The sequence below is a fragment of the Symphalangus syndactylus genome, chromosome 20 (genome assembly GCF_028878055.3).
Source record: "Symphalangus syndactylus isolate Jambi chromosome 20, NHGRI_mSymSyn1-v2.1_pri, whole genome shotgun sequence".
In the NCBI taxonomy this organism is placed as follows: Eukaryota; Metazoa; Chordata; class Mammalia; order Primates; family Hylobatidae; genus Symphalangus; species Symphalangus syndactylus.
Genome location: NC_072442.2, coordinates 50,601,085 through 50,613,726, shown reverse-complemented (window position 1 = coordinate 50,613,726; position 12,642 = coordinate 50,601,085). Strand labels below are relative to the sequence as shown.

The 12,642-nt window shown below is 40.9% G+C and overlaps 1 protein-coding gene and 1 long non-coding RNA gene across 2 annotated transcripts in view; one reads left to right on the top strand and one right to left on the bottom strand.

Annotated features, from left to right (window-relative positions):
• LOC129469669 (tektin-3-like) overlaps positions 1 to 10,654 on the bottom strand; it is a 34,906-nt gene extending 24,252 nt beyond the window's left edge. Inside the window, 3 exon segments of the mRNA XM_063629363.1 lie at positions 838 to 913; positions 3,316 to 3,923; positions 10,436 to 10,654. Of these exon segments, the coding sequence (XP_063485433.1) occupies positions 838 to 913; positions 3,316 to 3,894 (655 nt within the window). The 5' untranslated portion in view covers positions 3,895 to 3,923; positions 10,436 to 10,654.
• Positions 10,655 to 10,948: 294 nt separating this feature from the next.
• On the top strand, positions 10,949 to 12,119 carry LOC134735253 (uncharacterized). Its single transcript, XR_010118241.1, has 2 exons — positions 10,949 to 11,293; positions 11,876 to 12,119. It is a non-coding gene; the product is annotated as an uncharacterized lncRNA (long non-coding RNA).
• Positions 12,120 to 12,642: the final 523 nt, after the last annotated feature.

Sequence of the window (12,642 nt, the reverse complement as noted above, 5' to 3'; positions counted from 1 at the left end):
AGATAGCACCTTTACATTGTAGAACACTGTGTAACCATTAAAAATCATGTCTTAATATCTAGGCTGGGTGCAGTGGCTCATGTCTGTAATCCCAGCACTTTGGGAGGCTGAGGCAGGCAGATCATGAGGTCGGGAGTTCAAGACCAGCCTGGCCAACATGGCGAAATCCCATCTCTACTAAAAATACATAAATTAGCCAGGCATGGTGGCAGGTGCCTGTAATCCCAGCTACTTGGAAGGCTGAGGCAGGAGAATCGCTTGAACCTAGGAGGTGAAGGTTGCAGTGAGCCGAGATTGTGCCATTGCACTCCAGCCTGGGCGATAAGAGCAAGACTCCATCTCAAAAAAAAAAAAAAAAAAAAAAAAACGTATCTAATGATACGGTAAAAATTAGCCCAGTATAATTTTAAATGAGTATACACTATTCAAATTTATAAATACAATGATTTGAATCTTGAAGACATATCTGAGCATCATTGTGTGAGTTAGGTGGTGCCTATCTAAGAATGATTAATAAAAAGATGCAACGGAATGGTAGAAAAAAAAGCATGATTAATAAAAAGATTGAAATACTCCAAAATTAATAGTGATTTCTGTCTAATAAAGCTTCAAGTGATTTTTATCTTTATTTACTCTTGTTTGCATTTTCATATTCTCATTGAATATATCTTATAACCGAGAAAAACATGTCTTTGCTAAATGCTATCAACATCTGATACGATAATGCTTTACTTATAAGTCATTTTATGTAACATCCTTTTTTGCTTCTACATATTCAACACACATTTACAACTAAGCTGCCTGTGACTGATGCATTTCCCACATATTTACTGTCACGATGTTTTTCAACTTCATCATGAACTAGATTGATTCCCATTCTCTTTTCTCGCTGAAACAGACATTCTTGGGCTACCTACAGATACACAGATAATGGAAAGCACTAATAAAAACTGACAATCCATGACTAGCAGCTCTAATAATTTGTTTCAAAAATAAGTCAATAGATACTCCCAATACCAACTTTTCCAGCCCTTTTGTGAAAATCTAACCTGAAACAGACTGTAACAACTAAATGAATCTCTGCTGCTAGTTAAAAGGTAAAGAGGTAGCTCTTCAAAATAGTTTGAAAATATTCCTAACTTGGAAAGTTGACAAAATGAAGCAGATGGCATTTACTTGATCCCCACAAATTGGCATTTGAGGGCATTAGTTGGCATTACTTTCTTCAGGTGAGATAGTTCAATAACATGAGACACAAGTCTTCAAGATGTTATTTCTAAATATTTTCTACTGAGAATAGGAAGAAATGAATGATTATCTTTAAAAATGCCAAAATATTTGTGTTGCCAAAAGTCCCAGTGATTATTTTTAAAGTGTCATTTATTGTTTTCCCAATTATCAAAATAATATGCCTTTACTCACTAAAGAGAAAAAATATAGAAAAGTAGAAAATATGATTTAGCCATACTCCTATTACTACTTTGTCCGTTTTAACAAGATAGAGGTTATAATGTTCTTACAAGTTTATATTATGCTTTTTAGTATTGACATTAAATAGTAGACCCAAATCATGAAATATTCTTTGAGATAAAGTATGTTAGTGGCTCTAATGGAAAACAGCTTAAATTTCTAACAATAACTTATGCATGAAAGAACATTATGTAGCAGTTAAAATGCTTTTCTCAAAGACTATTCCATAACATAGGACTCCCAAATAATATCAAATTTTTAAAAGCATAAAATATAATGGTATGTATATTATAATCCAGATATACTATCATTGAACAAAATCTTTGAGTGAATCTCTAATTGTTTAATAGTATCACTTACCAGAAGAAGAATTAACGGGTAGAGGGGAACTGATTATTTTAATATATATTACCAAACTGCTTTCCAGGAAATTTCTACCAATCCATAGCCCCACCAGTAATATATGCAAGTGCCCATTTTCTGCTCTTATGCCAGCTCTAAATGTTATGCATTTTCATTATTGCAAGTTTGATAGGCCAAAGGTAGTTATTTCATTGATTTAATTTGTATTTTGTCATTAAGCTTTAACATTTTTTCTTATATTTGTTGATCGCCTGTATTTTCTCTTTGGAGGCTTATCTGTTCATGTGACTAATTTTAAAAAGGATCCTCTAATACTGTGTTGACAATAAATTTTCGAAAAATGGTGCTAGCTGCACTCATCAAAATGTATACTTCTAAAATAATTTGTATACTTTGCACATCGTCAAACATGGAAAGTCTTCTTTCAATGGAGGAGGGTGGAATGGGGTTGGAGGGCCCATCGCATAGCCTGAGGGTTAGAGGTGATCTGAGCCCATTCAGAAGCCTGGTCAGAGGCCAGTAACCACCTGAAATGCTCCCTACGTTACTATGGCAACTGGCCTAATCTCAGCCCCATTCTTCTATTTAATCAAGCAAATTCCATGTCCTAAGATGGTCTCATTTGATGATGTCACTACATCATGAAAGGGAATCATAACATATACACAGGAGGCGTTTCATGATACAGACTAAAAAAATAAAGTTTTTGGTCTCAAATATTGTTTATTTTAATTTAGTGACAGCAGTGATGAAGCAGCCTATTAAGAGATAAGATGGACATATGGTTTGGAGCTGTGTCCCTGCACAAATCTCAAGTCAAATTGTAACCCCCAATGTTGGGAGTGGGGCCTGGTGGGAGGTGATTTGATCATGGGGGTAGATCCTTCATGAATGGTTTAGCACCCATCCCCTCGGTGCTGTTCTCAGGATAGTGAATGAGTTCTCTGGAGATCTGGTTGTTTAAAAGTGTGTGGTACCTTCCCCCCTTCTCTCTTGCCCCTGGACCCTTCATTTAAGATACCTGCTCTTCCCTTGCCTTCTGCCATGATTGGAAGCTTCCTGAGGGCTCCCCAGAAGCAGAAGCCACTATGCTTCCTCTACAGCCTGTAGAACCAGGCGCCAATTAAACCTCTTTTCTTTATAAATTACTGAGTCTCAGGTATTTCTTTATAGCAATGTGAGAATGGCGGAATACAGATGGCATGTTCACCTTAAAACATTGTGTGTCCTAATGGTGTCTCTTTAATTGGCCTTCTTTGCTTTGCATTCAGAATTATCTCTTAAAGTGGTTGTTCTTAAAGTGTATAATGCATTAAAAAAAAATAGGCAGTGGTTTTGCCATTGCTGAAGCCAGTCACAGATTTATTGATAGATGGCTTCAACAGATGAAGTAAAATATAAGTCAATATATAAATAACCACAGTAACTCAACCAGTGGGTTATAATCATAAAAATTCAGTGCGTTCTAACATAAGGTCTTACCTGAAGAGGGGCTTCAGTCTCCATCAAAGCCCGCTCCAGTCTTTTCTTCACATCAGTAAGTGCATTTGTCTCTCCAATCATTTCATCCAACTCATGAATGATTTCAGATTTCCAAAACCCTATGTCATTGACACGTTCTCCCAGATTTTGGGTTGTGTCTGCCTGGGTTTTTCTTGTTTGTTGATATTTGTCTTGAATCAGGCGAGATGTATCCACTCTTAGTTTCTCCGAATTATGTCGGGAAGTGTTGGACTCTTGATAGTTGGTTAAATTGGACCTGTACCAGTCATCCGGTGTGTATCTTGGGAAGAAAGTGGTTCTGTTGGAAACAAAGGGAAGCGTGGTATTCTCGGACACCCTCTATGATATGGTGCAGTACGGGGCCACGCTTGGGGAATTGGAGGTGACTTTGTATTATGTGCTCAGTCTCCAAGGAAGGCTCAGGCTACGGGTCAAATTGGAGTGGGGAAAGTGGTCCCTGTAGCTTGAGGCCGTGGTACTGATGGCTGGTAGAAAGTTGGTTGGTGTTGGTCTAGGGTGGGCGTAAGTTGCCGTTAAAGTACAATCTACACGTTCCATGATGCCAAAACACTATTCGTAAATCTCTCCTGTTAAAAAATAAAAAGTAAAATAAGACAGTCACATAAAATAATCTATGGTGAAACATACAGATAAAAGGCCACATCTGATTTAGTTGCAGAGGCCCCGAACACATTAGATGCTTGTTCTCATTTGTTATCCACATTCACCATTGATAATATATTCCAACAAAGTTTTTTTTAATCTCTATGTCTCTAGAATGTATTAAGATCACATTTTTATTGGCCATTTGAACTTTTGAATTTTTGTGAAAATTATGAGAGTAATATTGTCTTGTTGTAACAAATTCAAATTAGGAGCCTAAACTATGCATCTTAATGGATAGGGATTCAAAATAGATTTCTCACTTGAAGTCAGGAGTTCGAGACCAGCCTAGCCAACAAGACGAAATGTCATCTCTATTAAAAATACAAAAATTAGCCAGCCATTGTGGCAGGTGCCTGTAATCCCAACTACTCAGGAGGCTGAGGCAGGAGAATCGCTTGAACCTGGTGGCGGGGGTGGGGGGCAGATAGATTGCAGTGAGCTGAGATCGCACCACTGCACTCCAGCCTGGGCTACAGAGAGACTCCGTCTAAAAAATAAATAAATAAATAAATAGATTTCTGTCTCAAACCATGATAGACCAATAAAACTAGACTTAGCCTCTTATATCTAAAAATCTAGACAAGAAACTACTGATTTCAGACATTGGACAATGGACAGCACAGGACTCTGAGCCATGAGAAAAGAGAAACTAGGTGAGCCCTCCTATTTACTGGCTATGTGACACTGGGCAAATTACTTAACCTCTCTGTGCCTGGGTTGCTTCACTTAGAAATAATAGGGAATAATAATAGCACTTCCTTCTTTGGACTGTTGTGAGCAGTGGTAGCAGCAGAACCTGCCCGCACAAGTCATCCTAAATAAACACTCCATCTGGATAACAATGGTGTAGTTGATAGGCAAAGGCAGCTCAAGGCAAGTACCTGGATCTCCTTTCCTGGCAACCTGCAACCTGTAAGCACCTCCAATGTATAACAGAAATCCTAGGGAAGCCATGGGGTTATGAGGGCTAAGACAATGCTAAGTATTTAGAAGGCTTAGCACAGTGTAGGACACATAGAAAGTGTGCAATAGATCTTAACTTTTTAAACTGCTACCTCAGAGAAGTAGATAAAGTAAAAGAAAAGTATCCTTCCTCCCTGCAAAGGTGAACTCCTCAGAAGTAGCCAATAAATAGTTCATTAATAGTTGTATCTTTCCAGATTTTTCCTATTCATATACCAACATGTGTATTATTTATATTTTATATACCTCTACCGATATACCATCTGTACCTATATATAAAGCTTTTTAATACAAAAGCTGAATTATCCTAATCATTGCATATATCATTGTAGATCATGTTTTTTTTTTTAACCTAAGTATATTTTCTGGGCCACTCCCCCGGTTAGAACACACAGATCTACTTCATTCTTTTTACCAGTTCCATTATCTGAAACTTTTGGTCATTATTATTCCAGAAAGCCAAGGATGCCACAGACCATTACATATCTTTTAGCATTTAAATGTCATTCTGTTTTGGGGTTAATGTCTATAGACTTTTTTTTTCTTTTTTTTTTTAATTAATTTTTTTTGCACACAAAAAAATAAACATTTTCTAAAAACACATACAAACAAAAAGATGCATATCAAACATATTAGGAAGGTTGCACATGGGAAGACGGGGAATAGAAATGGGGGGTAGGAATTAAAGAAAATAAATGAGAGGGACTTTGTATGGATCAATGATAATAACTCAATCCTCTATTTGACAAAGAAGAAGGAGAAGGAAGAGGAAGAAAAAGAAAGTGGGATAAAGGATCAGAAAGGGAGGAAAATAGAAAAAATTAGAGTATGACTCCAGGGTAGACCTGTTTTGTTGTTGCTGGGTTGGTTGGTTGGTTTGTCTGTTATATTTTTCATATGTTTCGCCATGTTGGCCAGGCTGGTCTCGAACTCCTAGCCTCAAGTGGTCAACCCTCCTCTACCTCCTAGAGTGCCGGGACTACAGGCGTGAGCCACCACGTCCAGCCCCCACATTGCGTCTGGCCTCCGTAGACCTCCCAGACGGGGCGGCCGGGCAGAGGCGCTCCTCACTTCCCAGATGGGGCGGCCGGGCAGAGACGCTCCTCACTTCCCAGACGGGGCAGCCGGGCAGAGGCGCTCCTCACTTCCCAGACGGGGCGGCGGGGCAGAGGCGCTCCCCACATCCCAGACGGGGCGGCCGGGCAGAGACGCTCCTCACTTCCCAGACGGGGCGGCCAGGCAGAGACGCTCCCCACCTCCGAGACGGAGCAGCGGCCGGGCAGAGGCTGCAATCCCAGCACCCTGGGAGGCCAAGGCAGGCGGCTGGGAGGCGGAGGCTGCAGCGAGCCAAGACCGCGCCACCGCACTCCAGCCCGGGGAACACGGAGCACCAAGTGAGCGAGATTCCGTCTGCAGTCCCAGCACCTCGGGAGGCCGAGGCGGGCAGACCACTCGAGGTCAGGAGCTGGAGAGCAGCGTGGCCAACATGGCGAAACCGCGCCTCCAGCCAAAGGACGAAAAGCAGGCAGGGGTGGTGGCGCGCGGCTGTAATCCCAGGCAGCCCGCAGGCGCAGGCAGGAGAATCACGGGAGCCGGACGCAGGGAGTGTGCAGCAAGTGGAGTATTCCTTCCCCACGGAGGGAAGAAAAAGAAAGAAAGAAAGAAAGAAAGAAAGGAGAGAGAGAGAGAGAGAGAGGGAGGGGGGAGGGAGGAAGGAAGGAAGGATGTCTATAGACTTTTTTACTAAAAAGCAAAAATACAATCAGATCCAATTCCACGCACTGCTCAAGAAAAACAAAAATTCTTTAGTGACTACTTAAATAGCTATGTCTTGAGGACTTTGGTACCCAAGTACAAAATAATCTATCTGTAGAATTGCGTTCAAGTCAAAATCCACACAGATCACATGATAAAATAGCTGCCCATGGCCCTGTGCTTATAGAACCCTAGTTCTCTTTCTGCTAAATTCTTCCTTCCTACAGCCCCCAAACATGTTATACTGGCCAAACTTACAGACTGATGGTGAAAACAAAAGCCTTAGTTACCACTTGCAGTTCTTTGCTTCAATTTGAAACTTAAACATTACTTTTTGAAAAAGGAAATTTAAAGTACTGAGGCCTTAGGGTTCTTAAAGTTGTCTTTAGTTCCAACCCCTTCCCCATGTCAGATCAATAAATAATCTGGTTTACTTCTAGCAAGAAACTTCAAGTGGTGATGGACCACTCCTACTGGGCTTTGGTTTATTTTATTTTATTTTATTTTTTAATTTTTTATTTTATTTTATATTTTATTTTATTTTTTATTTTCTATTTTTATTTTATTTTATATTTTCTATTTTATTTTATTTTATATTTTATATTTTATTTTATATATTTTTTATATTTTATTTTATATTTTATACATTTTATATTTTATTTTATTTTATATATTTTATTTATTTTATTTTATTTATTTTATTTTATGTATTTTATTTTTTTTTTAGATGGAGTCTCGCTCTGTCACCCAGGCTTGAGTGCAGTGGTGTGATCTGGGCTCACTGCAAGCTCCGCCTCCTAGGTTCACGCCATTCTCCTGCCTCAGCCTCCCAAGTAGCTGGGACTACAGGCGCCCGCCACCACGCCTGGCTATTTTTTTTTTTTTTTTGTATTATTTAGTAGAGACGGGGTTTCACCGTGTTAGCCAGGATGGTCTCGATCTCCTGACCTCGTGATCTGCCCGCCTCTGCCTCCCAAAGTGCTGGGATTACAGGCGTGAGCCACTGCACCCAGCCAGTCAATTCTTAAGAAAGCATATGCAGCACATACTAAGATCATTAACTGATGCTATAAATATCTCATATTCGCAAAGAAACTGAGCAAATTCTTTGGGAAAATGATTGAAAATAGCTATGGAAAAATCCCCGAAATTAGGCAATTGCTTATTATACATTTAATCATGATGTTTTGGTTTGAATGTTCCCCTCTAAAACTCAGGTTGAAATTTAATTACCATTGTGCAGTATTAAGAGGTGAGACTTTTAAGAGGTGATTATAAGGGGTCTGACCTCATGAATGGAATAATGCCATTATTGTGGGAGTGGATTAGTTATCACAGAAGTGGGCTCCTGATAAAATGATAAATTCACCCCCGTTGTCTCTGTCTCTTTAATTCACTTGTCCTTCTGCCATATTATGATGCAGCAAGAAGACCCTCATCAGATGTAGCCCCTGGCTCTTGGACTTCCTAGCCTCCAGAACTGTGAGCCCAACAAATCTTTGCCTTTATAAATCACCCAGTCTCTGGTATTCTGTTATAGCAGCAGAAAACTAAGACATGTGCCCAAACAGAATTTTAAGAAATGAGACATGGGCTACAAAATCAAATACAATGTTTGACTAGATGCACTTAATTTACGGTCAACAGTTATTTACATACTGAAAAAAATGCTAGAATAGTCTTCTATAAATATTAACATACTAAATATAGAATCAATCACACAGAGATTTTAAGAACCGGAAAGCTCCATTTGCAATCCAAAAGTTGGCTTCATATTGGGTAAACATTTTATTAGCATATTTAAGCAAGACTTGAAGATCATAAATATTTTAAAGTACAAAAATCTACAGACCATTTTCTGCAGAAGACACAAGTTTACATGACTTGCCCCGCACCCTGCCTTAGATCAAGGGCAAGCATAGGCTTGAAGGGCTCACGTACAAACCCCTTTAGTTCCTTTGTAGCCACTTAATTACGGTCTCAAATTGGAGCGGAAATAAAACAGTGCTGCCAATACACTAACAAATACCAGAAGTAGAAGAAATCATATCAGACATCAATGTTTAATTTCTCTTTATGCATATATTACATAAGAATACAGGAAAACTTCATCTCTTCAAAAAAAAAAGTTTGGTTAAGGAACTCTATTCATCGATGCTATATAAATTATCACACATTGGAGACATACATGGTGGTATCCAGTAAAGTTGAAATGGCAAATTACCTGTGACGCTGCAATTCAATTTCTTGGTATGTACCTAGAGAAATTCAAATATGTTTATGATTAGAATGTACAAGAATTCCTTTCTAATATTTTTAAAGGGAGCAAACTAAAAGTCCATCAACAGGAGGATACATACATATGTGGTAAATTCATGTAAGAATCACCACACAACAGTTCAAATGAATGACCTGGAACATGTACAGCATAACCATTCTATCAACTTAAAAAGTAACAGTAGGCCGGGCGCGGTGGCTCATGCCTGTAATCCCAGCACTTTGGGAGGATCACGAGGTCAGGAGTTCGAGACCAGCCTGGCCAACTTGGTGAAACCCTGTCTCTACTAAAAATACACACACACAAAAAATCGGCCAGTTGTAGTGGCAGGCGCCTGTAATCCCAGCTACTCAGGAGGCTGAGGCGGGAGAATCGCTTGAATCCGGGAGGCGGAGGTTCCAGTGAGCTGAGATCATGCCATTGCACTCCAGCCCGGGCGACAAGAGCAAGACTCGGTCTCAAAAAAAAGTATACATTGGTTTGGGATAAACATATGAGTAGTAACAGTATAAAAATATGCAGAATATAAATAAATGCTAAATTCTGTTGGTTAATAGGGATAGGGAAGGAGAGAGGGGAATGGGATTTCCAAGGGTTACATAAAAGACCTCAATTGTGCCTGTAACCGATTTTTTGTTGGTTTAAGTTTGTACTGGGTACATGGATTCACTCCTGGGTTCACTCTACTTATTGTGTGAAGTATTTTATTTTAAAGAAGAAAAAAGTGGAATATTTTGTCAGTTACCTCAAAACATTTTCGCCTATTGGTAAAACTATATATTTTTTTCACAATAATCAAACAAATAATTTTACCCATTTCCAGGATGTTTATTTCTCTACAATACCATATACATCCAGGAGAAAACATAAAGGGGTTTGGTCTAAACTGCCCAAACACAAGCGAAAGCTTTGCAGCCAGAGCTAAAAACAAACGGCTTTGGGCGGTGAGAGAACAGCTTTGATCTGAATTTCGGGAGCTCTGTCTACAAGACCAGGTGATTGAACTCTCCTCCCCGCGGCTGCAGATCTGAAGGCTCGGCTATTGAAGCAGAGGGGACGAGGAACAGCGTGCGGGGCGGCCAGCACCGCAGTGGAAAGGCACAGCGCTGCTAACGGGTAATAATTAGAAATAAGAAATTAAACGAATTAGCACAGTGCCGGGGGTTTAGATGCCCCTTCCGTGGTTCCACATTTAGAAATAACTTCTCAACCCTTGAAAAGCATCAGAAAGGTAAATTACGAGGAAATAGACGTCTGGGTGGGAGGTGCCTGTGGATTTGTACGGTTTTCATTTGGAAAGAAAAGTGAAGATAGCGGGGAGGAATTGCAGGGTGTCCGCGACCTCCTGCGATCCTGAGGCCAGAAGTTGGAATCCTGATTGGCAAAGGGGGATCCTTTGGGGTCTTTCTAGAGGCAGGCTGACTCGAGACCACTCACCTATCGGCGCATGCCCGGCGTGGGGCGGTTAGGGGCGTCAGGAGGAAGGGGTCGCAGCCCAGACCAGTACGGCCTTGGCCCCGCCTTTCCTATCTGTGACATCGCAGCGCCTGAGGGCCACTCAGCGGCCGCCCCGGCCGGCTCGCCAGAGCTGATTGGCCAGTTATAGGAGAGGCGGGAGCTGATAGGCCAGGAGGGAAAACCGTCGGGCGGCGGTTACTACGGTCGCGCTCACGCTTAGTAACCGAGGCTCCCCGCCCTCCGGGAGACCTGCTTGGTTTGGGAGGTGAAAGGAGTGAAGAGTAGCCCAAGAGAGAGGCCTCGGTGATTTCCCCGCCTCTCCTGTGAAGCCTGATTCGGAACTCTTCCAGCTGCGAATAACTTGGCCAATTCTAAGGCACATCAGGGCTGCCTGGAACCTTAACACCTGCCTAGGTGTTGACAAGCCCCCACCTTTCCTGACAAGCCTCTCCTCTCTCCAGCAGAGCTTCTCCTGTGACAGAATTATCTAGTGTTCCTTCCCTCCTTCCTCACTCTAAGAAAATGGTTTGGGCTTTCCCTCTCTCTCTTCAGCAAATATTTCTGCAAACAGCAGCCCTTACTGTTTCTTCCAGGTGCTGGCCCACATTTTTACATACATCCATCATTGCTCATCCATGCAACCTCTTTCCAACCCTGTAAGAGGGGTTTATATTGTACAGATGAAGAAACTGAAGTTCGAGAAGTTAATTGACTTAGACAATGTGACTCAGTGGCAGAGCTAACATTAAAACTCAAATCAGTCAAACTTCAAGGCATCTTTCCATGAGGCAGCAGTCTAACCGTGTGAGCAGCAAGAGGATTCACTGAGTTACTTTGGTAACTAGTAATGCTAAAGAAAATAAAGCCCTCCGTTAATTATTTTTGGCTTTATTGGGAATCACTGTGTGGCACTCCACCCCAGGCTGAGGCTGAGGGACTTGCCAGGATCAGGCAGGCTGCTCGGCCCCTAAGAGACCTCAGTGAAGTGACTTCAAGTTGGGGGCTGGTCCTCAGCTTTGCCAATTCAGACTCTTGGTTATGCCAGTGTCCTGGGTTTATTAGCGGCTGACTCAGGCCAACCGAACTCATGGGAACCTAATCTAGAAAAGTTGGAATGCTGCGTCAAGTGTTTACATTAAGCAACACCACCCCTCTAACTGTGGAGATCAGCCCAGGGTATTTTCCCCAAGGAGGAAAACCACAGAAAACACCCAGTGCTCAGAGGCTACTCATTTGCCTGGACACAAGACTAGACAAGGCTCCCATACCCCACACCGGGGCACTGCAAATCCTGACTAGTTTTCCCACTATGTTCCTTATCAGCAACTTTTTCTACATTCGGCCTAAGAAACATTTCACTCTGAGCTGTCTTTTTTTACTTTTTTCTTATGCATAGTGTTCTACATTTTGTATTTTCAGTATTCAGGACGGGCTTTGCAGATGCCTAGAATCTGCAGACAACGCAGCAAATGATGCCATGTTTGTTCTTTGGGCCAAAAGACTGGCAACTGTTCTAAAGTAGATCTAATTGCCCGCAAACTCTTTAAAGATGATGAGCAGTCTTTGTGCTTTGCACACATCAAGATGCCCAATAGCATTGCTAATTGAAGATGAAATTCATTCAATGTCTGATTTAAAAATAAACAGGTGAAATTATAGCCAAGTTTGATCTTTTCAATGATACATTGAGTCAGTGAATTTCAAAAACCTCCTAATTAAAATTTCAGGTTAAATTGATCAACTCTATTCTCCACAGAAAGGATTGAATGATGTTTTGGAAATAATTTAGATACCCTCTCAAAAAAAATTGCTTCATGATTATCAAGTATTTGCCGGAATTAAGAGGTTAATGCTCACCCTTCAGTTTTATGGTACGATAGAGACCTCCTACAATGGTTATAAAAAAAAATAAAGCAAAACCACTAGGATTCAGCTATTCAACCTTACTTTCTCAGCAGCTCCACAAGTTCAGGAATGTGTGTTTCAGTTCATCTCTGTATCCCCAGCATGGGGCTTCCTACCTGCCATGAAAGAGGGACTCAGTCAATGCTTGTTAAATGAAAGCATAAAGTGTGATGTTTAGTGGGGTAGGAAACTATCAAAGATACAGAAGTGGAGAAGCAATAAAGCAGACTTTGCCTATTTTATAACTTTGCCTTAGTCACTTTCATAACTTGAAGTCATTT